The 18,025-nt window shown below is 37.9% G+C and overlaps 1 protein-coding gene across 1 annotated transcript; it reads right to left on the bottom strand.

The window, feature by feature from the left end:
* Positions 1 to 632: 632 nt before the first annotated feature.
* Positions 633 to 6,134, bottom strand: LOC100374495 (peptidyl-prolyl cis-trans isomerase B-like). Its single transcript, XM_002739770.4, has 6 exons — positions 6,017 to 6,134; positions 4,656 to 4,940; positions 3,628 to 3,721; positions 1,522 to 1,706; positions 1,301 to 1,428; positions 633 to 763 (listed from the first exon to the last, which is right to left on the bottom strand). The coding sequence occupies exons 2-6, from the start codon at positions 4,929 to 4,931 to the stop codon at positions 733 to 735; spliced, it is 714 nt and encodes a 237-aa protein (XP_002739816.2). The 5' UTR covers positions 4,932 to 4,940; positions 6,017 to 6,134; the 3' UTR covers positions 633 to 732.
* Between the last annotated feature and the right edge of the window lie 11,891 nt (positions 6,135 to 18,025).

Below are 18,025 nucleotides of genomic sequence, written 5' to 3' on the forward strand. Positions count from 1 at the left end.
TTGTAGGTGACGAATAACTTGTCGATTTGAATGGCATTGCCTTCATCTATATACGTCATTTCTACATCACAGAATCGAGGCGCTGCAATTTATTTGAATTGTGCATTTAGGTTATTTTTAAAGGAAATTTCCGAGTCGATGTGCACTACTCTGGACATGTACACCAACCAATGCAAACATCAATCATATAATGCTCATTTAGTTTGTAAAAAGGTTTTAAGTTCTGTATAATAAATATGTCAGCATATCTCTATTTAAGTCAGTATGTTCGCGTGTTCTAAGTAAGCCGGTGTACATGATACCAACAACTGTGACGTCATAATTATAATCATTCTAAATATACGGGATTGTGATTTGTTGTAAACTGGCAAAATGTGTTTGCATAAGATATGTGATTCATATGACGATGCACTACGCAACAAAATACGAACGCTCTTCGAAATAATAGTACGTACCCGTATTTCATAGGGCATGCACTTTGAATTAATAGTACGTACCCGCATGTCATTGCGCATGTGTGTATATCAACACGCGTGTTTGTTAACTAGACGCTTTGGCGTTCACAAACACACATTGTTTCGCTGTTATGTGGCATCATGTTGCACAGTGTCTAAAATCCATGAATAACGTAATTATAATATTAGCCCAATTTATTTATTTATTTTAAAATGATTACAATCATACTGCTTTAAGCGACTGTGATGAATTATAAAACAAAAATATGTCCCTGGTCTATTTACTTTTCTTCTTCGGCTCAGGCGACCTAATGTTATGTAGAAAAACACAGTGACAATGAGTGAAAATTATACCATATATATTCATATCATTTATTCACAAAACTGATGAAGATTAGATATAGAGGAACTAGTTTTGCATTGTGTCAGTGTAAAAACATATAGACAACGGGCATGAATTCATTCATACGTTTGTTCGCACGGTGTCGTGTCGTGTCGTGTCGTGTAGTGTAGTGTCGTGTCGTGTCGTGTATTGTATTGTAGTGTAGTGTAGTGTAGTGTAGTGTAGTGTAGTGTAGTGTAGTGTAGTGTAGTGTAGTGTAGTGTAGTGTAGTGTAGTGTAGTGAATAGCAAAGCACGACAAGAGTAAGAAGGGGACGATCAGTACAGTTTGCATTAATTATTCTATTAAATCTATGTGAACATGTAAATAACAATAACACTCATTATTTCGTTGATAAATTCATGAAATTAAAATCCAGTGAATATGCTCAAAACATCAAAATATTAAAATTAAATGTCAGTGAAAATAAATGATTTTACTTTATTATAAAAAAAAAACTTACTTTTTAGCAGGTAACTCTAATACATAAGGCTTTTCCACGTGCTCTACTCCCGTGTCTGAAAATCGCACAGTTTTTTTAGGAAATGCGTATTTAGTTACTTGTAAATCGCCGAGTTTGTACAAGACGTCCTATGGAACAAACACACCGTATACAGTGTTAACATGTATGCACACACGTCTGATCAGAGCATCATAATACATTATTGAACTTAGCTGACTTACCATTCCTTCGATTACCTTGCCAAAAACCACATGTTGACCATCCAACCACCTGGCCGTGTTTAATGTGATAAAGAATTGAGAATTGTTCGTGTCCGGACCAGAATTTGCCATGGAAACCCACCCCGGTCCATTGTGACTTAAGTAAAAATTTTCATCCATGAAGTAAGGCCCATAGATCGACTTTCCTGGAAAGATAGATACAAAGTGTTAAATTGATCAACTTTCCTGAAAACATAGATACGAATTGTTGAATAGATCTACTTTCTTGGAAAGACAGATATGAATTTAAATAAATCTACTTTCCTGGAAAGACAGATACGAATTTGAATGGATCGACCTTCCTGGAAAGATTGACTAACTTGCCTGAAAAGGCAGATACGAATTGTTAAATAGATCCACTTTCCTGGATGATGTATGTTGTTTTGATGTGAATATTTAAGTCTATGACAGCCAGTAACAGGCTACTGCACTAATTTGCCTAAAACTTATACATTTGTATTCTATTTTCTTTAAAATGTAAACTTATAATTCAGAAATACTGTAAACCATGTCATAAGATTTTTTTCTGATTAAACATCGAACATTAAATTTGAGAGACTGTTGGCAGAAAACATAGGTGTCGCTTTATTCTAGACTGGAGATGGGACAGTGTTAAAATACTTTCATCTTAAAGCGGGAGGTTCGTCCCCTGCGCACGCACAGGAATTGAGTCCCAAGCGACAATAACAACACACGCTAAAAACGCAAAGGTTCATGGGTAGACGCTTGTTTGTAAACAATGACACGCTATAGCCATCCGACGCATGCGCAGGTGACAACTCCGCCTCTTTAAAGGTCAACCTTCAACAAACAATCAAATTCATTCACTGCCAAACCAGCTAGCAACAAATAACGGCCACAACAACTTACTGACTGAATTAGTCAACACCGATGTGCATACATGTGGTGGTGAAGGCTCACCGATATTTCTGAACAATATTCACAATGTAGTGTTATAGAACATGGCGAGTGGCTTTGCAACTTTAACTTCCATAACTTATAACAGTCATAATTAAAAGTACAATAATAAGGCGCGAATTAGAAAATCCAGAGTCTTAAGAACGAGAGTTCTAGAAGTCTTTGTATGGAATCGGGAATTAACAATGTAACTTTTTAAAGCATTACTAAACACGAAAACACATTGCAATCTAACTAGAACGGTCGTTGAAGAGCTGGTGTACAGTTATCATTAACATGTTCCTTTCATTATGTTGTAATAAGAAAGTTCAAAAATAACAAATAATAGAGATGACGTAAAACACTGTACATGGTTGGTTGTTACTATTGAGTGAGATTGTCAAGTTATATCACACTTTATTTTATCTATTATGGCATCACCTATTACTAGACAGATATGAAAGAAATTGACATGTTTATTCAGAAATTAAATTTTTCTACTGAATATGAAACGTACATTTCAAAATATGAAGTTTACATTATCTTCTGACATAGTTGTATTTTATCCACACTGCTAGATATTTTTAGGTGAATCGTATTAAACTAATATGAAGTATACTGAGACTGAAATGAGGTTTTAAACTGATCGGAACGTCTAGCTATTTTACTTTTACTATTTTAAAGTTGCTTATAGACAACGATTACCGAATATTATTTACTATATATTATAATATGATACATATACACTGGATAATGTTTAACATGGGCGTATACACGCGGACTGTTAGCATGGTAAAATGTAGTGTGTGGGAGGATTATTATTTCTATGTACGGTCAATGAAATTGTGAAGTTGCTGAATTGTACGGTGCATTTCAAATAAATAAAATTTTGCAACGATATGTGGTGTGCCGACTTGTGCAATTACTGCTCTCTCGCAAACACAGGCATATAAATAAGTACTGTTACAACTGTTATAATTATGAAATTAACTTTTAATAACACGCATTATTATAATCATACGACAACTCAAAGACGCATCATTCGGGACGGTAGCTAACACTTCGTGGGGGGCTCGGTTTGAGCATGGATAAAATAGACCTCCCACAATTTGATCGGCGGGACGGCGCCGAGATATGCGATTGTTAAGTAACAGCTGATCGACCACTTACCTCCACTTCCGTCTCCGACTGTAATATCGCCAGCCTGAATCACGAAGTCCTGCACAATACGATGAATTATGGTATTTTTGTAACCAAACTTCTCCTACAAGAAAAATATATAATGAAATTGGTTTAAAACTCACGCCATAGCTACTGTAGTATTTCACACTGTGGGCGATCAGTCATTCACTATCACAACCATTATACTATCCAAACAGCACACAAAATCTTACAAAAATTCGCAAAAAATACAGTAAGCGGTGTTATATTAGCCACGTTATGATTATGATTGTATACAGATACATTTATAAACAATATTCGCTTTACATTCCACGTATTGCAGATTGTTTGCGAGCCGATTAAAAAATATGCTTCAATTTCTATTTTAAAAACACGTTGTAGAGGAAAAAAAATATTTTATTAACGTAAATCACGGTATAAGAACAATAAATTAGGACAAAAACAAGTATCCCGACAGCCATGATATGTAATCGGTTCACACTGGGTCAAGATGCCATGACTGAACAAAGATGACATTGCAGCAAATGGTGAATTCGTGACTCCGGGATCGTATACTACGTCAGAGTACAAACTCATTAAATATAAATTGGATAATTAGTTGTGACGGTTGAGGAGGTGATAATAGAAACATCAGTAAAAGAAATGGTGCGCATAGTACGTGGAGTTATTTTCAATGCTCTTTGTCGACGGCTGTAGATTTCTCCACAGCTTGGGATTTACGTCATGTAGAACGTTCATTGGTTGGCAAGTACTCAACGCTTATAATGTACTCGACATGTACAAGTCATGGCACGCACGTACACACACACACACATAACCGAATCAACATTGGTTGCCAATGATGCGCCCGTCAATGCTGGCAGACATCGGGCTACATCTGTTGAATCATGAAATAAGTATTTACATTAGTACCCTCTCGCCCATTTTTAAAAATATTGTGTATTGCGCCCTCAATTGACGATTCGGGAATTTATAAATTATGAGCGGCGTACATAACAGATATTAGATCAACTCACGTCATTTCTCCAGTTGCCTCTGGCCAAGGCGGCAAAGTTTTGACATGTCACTGGTACTGTCTCGCAGAACAATCCTATTACTATTCTGCCGGCTGGTTTACCGTCCACTTCTATGTCAAACCAGGCTTTCTTTGTAACTAGCAAGTCACGGCTGGTGTCACGCCCTGTTTTCTTCCTCAGATACTGAGGTTTTTGGTAAGCCTGGAAACCTCCTTGTGTGGGAATGATAGCACACGTCATCGCAAATAAAATACCGGCAGGTATTCTTAAACGCATTGTGTATATCTGAAAACAAGATTGGGTTAACACGGGTGTAGCGTGGTCTGCTTAAACATCATCCCATTCATGTACCCCAACACCTGTGCCACTAATCACATTAAGTGACGACCATTCATTAAACGACGATATATCAGGGTTAATTGTATAATTTATTCGAATAAACTGCATACCAGCCAACAATTTCATCTCTAAAAAAAATTAAACCGCGCACATAGAAGATTTAGTGAAAATTTATGGAAGAAGATGAGAGCGCAGTTACGATATAAAAAAAAATGTCTAGAAACGGGAGCAACGCTTGGCAAAACACAGTGAAACTGCACCGAACTGCATAGTGGGATAAACAGAGAGATTGCATTAAAGTACCAACCAATTGAAGGATGCATTGTCAAACCATGAAGTGAAATCCATGTTACACCAAATGAATTATCCTCGTTCAATGACATATTGCTTTTCGATATAGAGGGCGCAATTGATAACCTGACCTCTTATAACTAGACACAGACGTTGTACATCGCTATCTAAGTATACAACGTATAATGCGAAGATCGGCAGCACGAACCGCGTACAATTGATCTCATAAGTGACATTGTCCTAGTTCAGCCACGTTAAAAAATGAACATATCCAAAATAACGGGCAACTACACGTACAGTATATAGGAATGCGAAGACAAATAAAAAAATGGAAAATAGTCCTGGGAAACACGCTTAATACAGTTCGTGATAGTAACCAAAATTGGCAAACGCTAACATCTAAAGTGGCAGTAAACATCGGGGATATTTCAGTAAACACAACGTATACATAAAAAAACAGTTCTCAATTACGTGACTTCTGCCCGGAAGTGGCTGTTCAAGAATAAATGTGTATATTGCACGCATGCACAACAGCACAATCAGTAATTATCTTCTGAATACATTCGTAAAATAGGGCATCCATGAATTAATGCAGACACGTATTGTACAGAAACTCTACTCAGGTGTAAAACATGCCATACTTACAAAACACTATAATGGAAATAGTAAAACTATTTGTATTGAAATTTCATGAGCTTCTATAAATTATGAGACAGAAAAAAATAACATACCAATACGTAGGAAATGTGCGACCAATAACGAAGCTGAGATAAATGGTGTTACCGATCTGCGTACACAGTTATTATGCTGGGGTTCGTTCCACGTTGGCATTTCAGTGTTGCCTTCAGCTGCTGCCTTTATAATTACTCCAAAATTACCTACTAACGAAACATTATTGTACTACTTTACGTGGGTCTGCGTTCGTTTTGATAGTAACACGTGGCAATTGATGCAAGGACGTACAAATCGTTTTGGGGACTGTGCGTCAGACTACTTCGGCCGCGCGCCACAGAGAGATTGTGACGAAGGTAGAAAGTTTCCTTGATTAAAAAAACGAAGAACGATTTAATCAGCCAGTTAGTAATAGCCTGTTGTACAAGTATAACTTTTAGTTTATCGCCATGGTTCGTTCCCTCCACCCCACATATTTATGCCACCTGACACTGCCGGCAACCACCCGCTACGAATATAGTACTTCCTCATTGTCGCCAGATGTAATATTGTTAACATTTAACACATTTATTAATACTTTTACGTCAAATTCTGAAGGAAAATACAATTATTCTGTGGTTTTGTAACAACAATGTTAACTAGAGTGCACACTTAAAGCTATAAGCGTTTTTTTATGAAAAGAGAAGTTGACAAGGACACAAGCTCATCGAAATATTCAATTCTGTATTCAGTAATACTGGTTACATGCATACACAACTATAAAACGCAGGATGTGACGATTTGATCATAATTTTTGCCGATTCTGCTACAGAAGCTTAGTAATGACGTCAACACTGTCTTCTAAATTGCATATGGGGCGTTGTAAACGTTACTTGAAATACCCCTGAATAGAATCCCGAATAAAACTTGTATTATTTTGTATACTTGTGTTGTTTTGTATACTTGTGTTGTTTTGGGCAGACACACATCATGGAAATAGCAAACAATTGACACGTCTGAATAGTTCAGGAAATTGTGATTAAAGAAATATTTTTATCTGAATTTATTAAAGATACTAGAGATTAGAAAACAAAGATAGAGAATTAACCCAAACTACATCTTATTTAAGTTTTAAAAGATTCCTTGAGCCTACAGTTTACTTAATTCTAACAAGTAATCATTTTTATATGTGAGTTTCATTGCTGCCTTTCTACTCAGATATTATGTTTCAAATGAGTCGTTCCACTGGCAATATGAAATAATTTGGAATAATATACAATTTTGATGTAGGGAAATATGCGTGTTAAATAAAATGGCTAAATAGCGTGTAAAACACCTCAGTGAGGGATTGGACCATCAGCGGGGAATTCTTGTCATTCTATAAGCTACGGCTACTCAGTCGTATTTCAACTAATGCTAATCTTGATTCATGCATTTTCATAATGGTTAATATCGGCAATATGAATCAATTGATGGTGGGTGCCTGTCAAGATAAGTCAAGGGCTTACAGGTTAAGGCTATGCCATGCAGAAATGACTGAACACTCTGGTATATAACACTGCAACCCACAATGACTGAAAACTCTGGTATATAACACTGCAACCCACAATGACTGAAAACTCTGGTATATAATACGCCAACCCACAATGACTGAAAACTCTGGTATATAACACTGCAACCCACATTGACTGAAAAGCCTGGTATATAACACTGCAACACACATTGACTGAAAAGCCTGGTATATAACACTGCAACCCACATTGACTGAAAAGCCTGGTATATAACACTGCAACCCACAATGACAGAAAACTATGGTATATAACACTGCAACCCACATTGACTGAAAAGCCTGGTATATAACACTGCAACCCACAATGACAGAAAACTATGGTATATAACACTGCAACCCACATTGACTGAAAAGACTGGTATAAAACACTGCAACCCACAATGATAGAAAATTGACTGAAAAGCCTGGTATAAAACACTGTAACCCACATTGACTGAAAAGCCTGGTATATAACACTGCAACCCACATTGACTGAACAGCCTGGTATATAACAATGCAACCCACAATGACAGAAAACTATGGTATATAACACTGCAACCCACATTGACTGAAAAAGCCTGGTATATAACACTGCAACCCACAATGACAGAAAACTATGGTATATAACACTGCAACCCACATTGACTGAAAAACCTGGTATTTAACTCTGCAAAGCACACTGACTGAAAACCCTGGTATATAACACTCAAACCAACATTGACTGAAAAAGCCTGGTATATAACACTGCTACCCACATTGACTGAAAAGCCTGGTATATAACTCTGCAACCCACACTGACTAAAAACCCTGGTATACAACACACAAACCCACATTGACTGGAAAGCCTGGTATATAACACTGCAACCCACATTGACTGAAAAAGCCTGGTATATAACACTGCAACCCACATTGACTGAAAAACATTGTATATAACACTGCAACCCACATTGACTGAAAACACCTGGTATATAACACTGCAACCCACATTGACTGAAAAGCCTGGTATATAACACTGCAACCCACATTTACTGAAAAAGCCTGGTGTATATATAACACTACAACCCACATTGACTGAAAAGCCTGGTGTATAACACTGCAACCACATTGACTGAAAACCCTGGTATATAACACTGCAACCCACATTGCCTGAAAAAGACTGGTATATAACACTGCAACCCACATTGCCTGAAAAAGCCTGGTGTATATATAACACAACAACCCACATTGACTGAAAAGTCTGGTATATAACACTGCAACCCACATTGACTGAAAAGCCTGGTATATAACACTGCAACCCACAATGACAGAAAACTATGGTATATAACACTGCAACCCACATTGACTGAAAAGACTGGTATAAAACACTGCAACCCACAATGACAGAAAACTATGGTATAAAACACTGTAACCCACATTGACTGAAAAGCCTGGTATATAACACTGCAACCCACATTGACTGAACAGCCTGGTATATAACAATGCAACCCACAATGACAGAAAACTATGGTATATAACACTGCAACCCACATTGACTGAAAAAGCCTGGTATATAACACTGCAACCCACAATGACAGAAAACTATGGTATATAACACTGCAACCCACATTGACTGAAAAACCTGGTATTTAACTCTGCAACGCACACTGACTGAAAACCCTGGTATATAACACTCAAACCCACATTGACTGAAAAAGCCTGGTATATAACACTGCTACCCACATTGACTGAAAAAGCCTGGTATATAACACTGCAACCCACATTGACTGAAAAGCCTGGTATATAACTCTGCAACCCACACTGACTAAAAACCCTGGTATACAACACACAAACCCACATTGACTGGAAAGCCTGGTATATAACACTGCAACCCACATTGACTGAAAAAGCCTGGTATATAACACTGCAACCCACATTGACTGAAAAACATTGTATATAACACTGCAACCCACATTGACTGAAAAACCTGGTATATAACACTGCAACCCAAATTGACTGAAAACACCTGGTATATAACACTGCAACCCACATTGACTGAAAAGCCTGGTATATAACACTGCAACCCACATATACTGAAAAAGCCTGGTGTATATATAACACTACAACCCACATTGACTGAAAAGCCTTGTATATAACACTGCAACCCACATTGACTGGAAAGCCTGGTATATAACACTGCAACCCACATTGACTGAAAAGCCTGGTGTATAACACTGCAACCACATTGACTGAACACCTTGGTATATAACACTCAAACCCACATTGACTGAAAACCCTGGTATATAACACTGCAACCCACATTGCCTGAAAAAGACTGGTGTATAACACTGCAATCCACATTGCCTGAAAAAGCCTGGTGTATATATAACACAACAACCCACATTGACTGAAAAGTCTGGTATATAACACTGCAACCCACATTGACTGAAAAGCCTGGTATATAATACTGCAACCCACATTGACTGAAAAGCCTGGTATATAACACTGCAACCCACAATGACAGAAAACTATGGTATATAACACTGAAACCCACATTGTCTGAAAAAGCCTGGTATATAACACAGCAACCCACAATGACAGAAAACTATGGTATATAACACTGCAACCCACATTGACTGAAAAGTCTGGTATAAAACACTGCAACCCACAATGATAGAAAACTCTGGTATATAACACTGGTGTATGACACTGCAATCCACAATGACTGAAAACTCTGGTATATAACACTGCAACCCACAATGATAGAAAACTCTGGTATATAATACGGCAACCCACAATGACTGAAAACTCTGGTATATAACACTGCAACCCACAATGACTACAAACTATGGTATATAACACTGCAACCCACATTGACTGAAAAAGCCTGGTATATAACACTGCAACCCACAATGACAGAAAGCAATGGTATATAACACTGCAACCCACATTGACAGAAAAGACTGGTATATAACACTGCAACCTACAATGACAGAAAACTATGGTATACAACACTGCAACCCACAATGACAGAAAACTCTGGTATATGACACTGCAACCCACATTGGCTGAAAAGCCTGGTATATAACACTGCAACCCACAATGACAGAAAAGACTGGTATATAACACTGCAACCTACAATGACAGAAAACTATGGTATACAACACTGCAACCCACAATGATAGAAAACTCTGGTATATGACACTGCAACCCACATTGGCTGAAAAGCCTGGTATATAACACTGCAACCCACAATGACAGAAAACTGTGGTATAAAACACTGCAACCCACAATGATAGAAAACTCTGGTATATAACACTGCAACCCCCATTGACTGAAAAGACTGGTATATAACACTGCAACTTACAATGACAGAAAACTCTGGTATATAACACTGCAACCCACAATGATAGAAAACTCTGGTATATAACACTGCAACCCACATTGACTGAAAAGCCTGGTATATAACACTGCAACTTACAATGACAGAAAACTCTGGTATATAACACTGTAACCCACAATGATAGAAAATTGACTGAAAAGCCTGGTATAAAACACTGCAACCCACATTGACTGAAAAGCCTGGTATACAACACTGCAACCCACAATGATAGAAAACTCTGGTATATGACACTGCAACCCACATTGGCTGAAAAGCCTGGTATATAACACTGCAACCCACAATGACAGAAAAGACTGGTATATAACACTGCAACCTACAATGACAGAAAACTATGGTATACAACACTGCAACCCACAATGATAGAAAACTCTGGTATATGACACTGCAACCCACATTGGCTGAAAAGCCTGGTATATAACACTGCAACCCACAATGACAGAAAACTGTGGTATAAAACACTGCAACCCACAATGATAGAAAACTCTGGTATATAACACTGCAACCCACATTGACTGAAAAGACTGGTATATAACACTGCAACTTACAATGACAGAAAACTCTGGTATATAACACTGCAACCCACAATGATAGAAAACTCTGGTATATAACACTGCAACCCACATTGACTGAAAAGACTGGTATAAAACACTGCAACCTAAAATGACAGAAAACTCTGGTATATAACACTGCAACCCACATTGACTGAAAAGACTGGTATATAACACTGCAACTTACAATGACAGAAAACTATGGTAAAGAACACTGCAACCCACAATGATAGAAAACTCTGGTATATAACACTGCAACCCACATTGACTGAAAAGACTGGTATAAAACACTGCAATCCACAATGACAGAAAATTGACTGAAAAGCCTGGTATATAACACTGCAACCCACATTGACTGAAAAGCCTGGTATATAACACTGCAACCCACATTGACTGAAAAGCCTGGAATATAACACTGCAACCCACATTGACTGAAAAGTCTGGTATATAACACTGCAACCCACATTGACTGAAAAGCCTGGTATATAACACTGCAACCCACATTGACTGAAAAGCCTGGTATATAACACTGCAACCCACATTGACTGAAAAGCCTGGTATATAACACTGCAACCCACAATGACAGAAAACTATGGTATATAACACTGCAACCCACATTGACTGAAAAGACTAGTATATAACACTGCAACCCACAATGACAGAAAACTATGGTATGTAACACTGCAACCCACATTGACTGAAAAGACTGGTATAAAACACTGCAACCCACAATGATAGAAAACTCTGGTATATAACACTGGTGTATGACACTGCAATCCACAATGACTGAAAACTCTGGTATATAACACTGCAACCCACAATGATAGAAAATTCTGGTATATAATACGGCAACCCACAATGACTGAAATCTCTGGTATATAACACTGCAACCCACAATGACTACAAACTATGGTATATAACACTGCAACCCACATTGACTGAAAAAGCCTGGTATATAACACTGCAACCCACAATGACAGAAAACAATGGTATATAACACTGCAACCCACATTGACAGAAAAGACTGGTATATAACACTGCAACCTACAATGACAGAAAACTATGGTATAAAACACTGCAACCCACAATGATAGAAAACTCTGGTATATAACACTGCAACCCACATTGACTGAAAAGACTGGTATATAACACTGCAACTTACAATGACAGAAAACTCTGGTATATAACACTGCAACCCACAATGATAGAAAACTCTGGTATATAACACTGCAACCCACATTGACTGAAAAGACTGGTATAAAACACTGCAACCTACAATGACAGAAAACTCTGGTATATAACACTGCAACCCACATTGACTGAAAAGACTGGTATATAACACTGCAACCCACAATGATAGAAAACTCTGGTATATAACACTGCAACCCACATTGACTGAAAAGACTGGTATAAAACACTGCAACCCACATTGACTGAAAAGCCTGGTATATAACACTGCAACCCACAATGATAGAAAATTGACTGAAAAGCCTGGTATAAAACACTGCAACCCACATTGACTGAAAAGCCTGGTATATAACACTGCAACCCACATTGACTGAAAAGCCTGGTATATAACACTGCAACCCACATTGACTGAAAAGCCTGGTATATAACACTGCAACTTACAATGACAGAAAACTCTGGTATATAACACTGCAACCCACAATGACAGAAAATTGACTGAAAAGCCTGGTATAAAACACTGCAACCCACATTGACTGAAAAGCCTGGTATATAACACTGCAACCCACAATGACAGAAAACTATGGTATATAACACTGCAACCCACATTGACTGAAAAGACTAGTATATAACACTGCAACCCACAATGACAGAAAACTATGGTATATAACACTGCAACCCACAATGATAGAAAACTCTGGTATATAACACTGCAACCCACATTGACTGAAAAATCCTGGTATATAACACTGCAACCCACAATGATAGAAAACTCTGGTATATAACACTGGTGTATGACACTGCAACCCACATTGACTGAAAAATCCTGGTATATAACACTGCAACCCACAATGATAGAAAACTCTGGTATATAACACTGGTGTATGACACTGCAATCCACAATGACTGAAAACTCTGGTATATAACACTGCAACCCACAATGATAGAAAATTCTGGTATATAATACGGCAACCCACAATGACTGAAAACTCTGGTATATAACACTGCAACCCACAATGACTACAAACTATGGTATATAACACTGCAACCCACATTGACTGAAAAAGCCTGGTATATAACACTGCAACCCACAATGACAGAAAACAATGGTATATAACACTGCAACCCACATTGACAGAAAAGACTGGTATATAACACTGCAACCTACAATGACAGAAAACTATGGTATACAACACTGCAACCCACAATGATAGAAAACTCTGGTATATGACACTGCAACCCACATTGGCTGAAAAGCCTGGTATATAACACTGCAACCCACAATGACAGAAAACTATGGTATAAAACACTGCAACCAACAATGTTAGAAAACTCTGGTATATAACACTGCAACCCACATTGACTGAAAAGACTGGTATATAACACTGCAACTTACAATGACAGAAAACTCTGGTATATAACACTGCAACCCACAATGATAGAAAACTCTGGTATATAACACTGCAACCCACATTGACTGAAAAGACTGGTATAAAACACTGCAACCTACAATGACAGAAAACTCTGGTATATAACACTGCAACCCACATTGACTGAAAAGACTGGTATATAACACTGCAACTTACAATGACAGAAAACTCTGGTATATAACACTGCAACCCACATTGACTGAAAAGACTGGTATAAAACACTGCAACCTACAATGACAGAAAACTCTGGTATATAACACTGCAACCCACATTGACTGAAAAGACTGGTATATAACACTGCAACCCACAATGATATAAAACTCTGGTATATAACACTGCAACCCACATTGACTGAAAAGACTGGTATAAAACACTGCAACCCACATTGACTGAAAAGCCTGGTATATAACACTCAACCCACAATGATAGAAAATTGACTGAAAAGCCTGGTATAAAACACTGCAACCCACATTGACTGAAAAGCCTGGTATATAACACTGCAACCCACATTGACTGAAAAGCCTGGTATATAACACTGCAACCCACATTGACTGAAAAGCCTGGTATATAACACTGCAACCCACAATGACAGAAAACTATGGTATATAACACTGCAACCCACATTGACTGAAAAATCCTGGTATAAAACACTGCAACCCACAATGATAGAAAACTCTGGTATATAACACTGCAACCCACAATGACAGAAAACTATGGTATATAACACTGCAACCCACAATGATAGAAAACTCTGGTATATAACACTGCAACCCACATTGACTGAAAAATCCTGGTATATAACACTGCAACCCACAATGATAGAAAACTCTGGTATATAACACTGGTGTATGACACTGCAATCCACAATGACTGAAAACTCTGGTATATAACACTGCAACCCACAATGATAGAAAATTCTGGTATATAATACGGCAACCCACAATGACTGAAAACTCTGGTATATAACACTGCAACCCACAATGACTACAAACTATGGTATATAACACTGCAACCCACATTGACTGAAAAAGCCTGGTATATAACACTGCAACCCACAATGACAGAAAACAATGGTATATAACACGGCAACCCACATTGACAGAAAAGACTGGTATATAACACTGCAACCTACAATGACAGAAAACTATGGTATACAACACTGCAACCCACAATGATAGAAAACTCTGGTATATGACACTGCAACCCACATTGGCTGAAAAGCCTGGTATATAACACTGCAACCCACAATGACAGAAAACTATGGTATAAAACACTGCAACCCACAATGATAGAAAACTCTGGTATATAACACTGCAACCCACATTGACTGAAAAGACTGGTATATAACACTGCAACTTACAATGACAGAAAACTCTGGTATATAACACTGCAACCCACAATGATAGAAAACTCTGGTATATAACACTGCAACCCACATTGACTGAAAAGACTGGTATAAAACACTGCAACCTACAATGACAGAAAACTCTGGTATACAACACTGCAACCCACATAGACTGAAAAGACTGGTATAAAACACTGCAACCTACAATGACAGAAAACTCTGGTATATAACACTGCAACCCACATTGACTGAAAAGACTGGTATATAACACTGCAACCCACAATGATAGAAAACTCTGGTATATAACACTGCAACCCACATTGACTGAAAAGACTGGTATAAAACACTGCAACCCACATTGACTGAAAAGCCTGGTATTAACACTGCAACCCACAATGATAGAAAATTGACTGAAAAGCCTGGTATAAAACACTGCAACCCACATTGACTGAAAAGCCTGGTATATAACACTGCAACCCACATTGACTGAAAAGCCTGGTATATAACACTGCAACCCACATTGACTGAAAAGCCTGGTATATAACACTGCAACCCACAATGACAGAAAACTATGGTATATAACACTGCAACCCACATTGACTGAAAGGACTAGTATATAACACTGCAACCCACAATGACAGAAAACTATGGTATATAACACTGCAACCCACAATGATAGAAAAATCCTGGTATATAACACTGCAACCCACAATGATAGAAAACTATGGTATATAACACTGCAACCCACATTGACTGAAAAGACTGGTATATAACACTGCAACCTACAATGACAGAAAACTATGGTATATAACACTGCAACCCACAATGATAGAAAACTCTGGTATATAACACTGCAACCCACAATGATAGAAAAACCTTGTATATAACACTGCAACCCACATTGACTGAAAAGCCTGGTATATAACACTGCAACCCACATTGACTGAAAAGCCTGGTATATAACACTGCAACCCACATTGACTGAAAAGCCTGGTATATAACACTGCAACCCACATTGACTGAAAAGCCTGGTATATAACACTGCAACCCACATTTACTGAAAAAGCCTGGTATATAACACTGCAACCCACATTGACTGAACAACCTGGTATATAACACTGCAACCCACATTGACTGAACAACCTGGTATATAACACTGCAACCCACATTGACTGAACAACCTGGTATATAACAATGCAACCCACATTTACTGAACAACCTGGTCAATAACACTGCAACCCACATTGACTGAAAAGCCTGGTATATAACACTGCAACCCACATTGACTGAAAAGCCTGGTATATAACACTGCAACCCACAATGACAGAAAACTATGGTATATAACACTGCAACCCACATTGACTGAAAAGACTAGTATATAACACTGCAACTCACAATGACAGAAAACTATGGTATATAACACTGCAACCCACAATGATAGAAAACTCTGGTATATAACACTGCAACCCACATTGACTGAAAAATCCTGGTATATAACACTGCAACCCACAATGATAGAAAACTCTGGTATATAACACTGGTGTATGACACTGCAATCCACAATGACTGAAAACTCTGGTATATAACACTGCAACCCACAATGATAGAAAATTCTGGTATATAATACGGCAACCCACAATGACTGAAAACTCTGGTATATAACACTGCAACCCACAATGACTACAAACTATGGTATATAACACTGCAACCCACATTGACTGAAAAAGCCTGGTATATAACACTGCAACCCACAATGACAGAAAACAATAGTATATAACACTGCAACCCACATTGACAGAAAAGACTGGTATATAACACTGCAACCTACAATGACAGAAAACTATGGTATACAACACTGCAACCCACAATGATAGCAAACTCTGGTATATGACACTGCAACCCACATTGGCTGAAAAGCCTGGTATATAACACTGCAACCCACAATGACAGAAAACTATGGTATAAAACACTGCAACCCACAATGATAGAAAACTCTAGTATATAAACACTGCAACCCACATTGACTGAAAAGACTGGTATATAACACTGCAACTTACAATGACAGAAAACTCTGGTATATAACACTGCAACCCACAATGATAGAAAACTCTGGTATATAACACTGCAACCCACATTGACTGAAAAGACTGGTATAAAACACTGCAACCTACAATGACAGAAAACTCTGGTATACAACACTGCAACCCACATAGACTGAAAAGACTGGTATAAAACACTGCAACCTACAATGACAGAAAACTCTGGTATATAACACTGCAACCCACATTGACTGAAAAGACTGGTATATAACACTGCAACCCACAATGATAGAAAACTCTGGTATATAACACTGCAACCCACATTGACTGAAAAGACTGGTATAAAACACTGCAACCCACATTGACTGAAAAGCCTGGTATTAACACTGCAACCCACAATGATAGAAAATTGACTGAAAAGCCTGGTATAAAACACTGCAACCCACATTGACTGAAAAGCCTGGTATATAACACTGCAACCCACATTGACTGAAAAGCCTGGTATATAACACTGCAACCCACATTGACTGAAAAGCCTGGTATATAACACTGCAACCCACAATGACAGAAAACTATGGTATATAACACTGCAACCCACAATGACAGAAAACTAT

This window comes from Saccoglossus kowalevskii, chromosome 13 (genome assembly GCF_978046115.1).
Source record: "Saccoglossus kowalevskii chromosome 13, keSacKowa6.1, whole genome shotgun sequence".
NCBI lineage: Eukaryota > Metazoa > Hemichordata > Enteropneusta > Harrimaniidae > Saccoglossus > Saccoglossus kowalevskii.

Bases quoted from the DNA above. Each gene is read 5' to 3' on its own strand.
- LOC100374495 (XM_002739770.4), bottom strand. From the start codon at position 4,931: ATGCGTTTAAGAATACCTGCCGGTATTTTATTTGCGATGACGTGTGCT. The intron at 3,722-4,655 runs GTGAGTTGATCT...TTTTTCTTGTAG, and splicing joins GAGGCAACTGGAGAAATGAC to GAGAAGTTTGGTTACAAAAA. The intron at 764-1,300 runs GTAAGTTTTTTT...ACATAACATTAG, and splicing joins TTAGAGTTACCTGCTAAAAA to GTCGCCTGAGCCGAAGAAGA.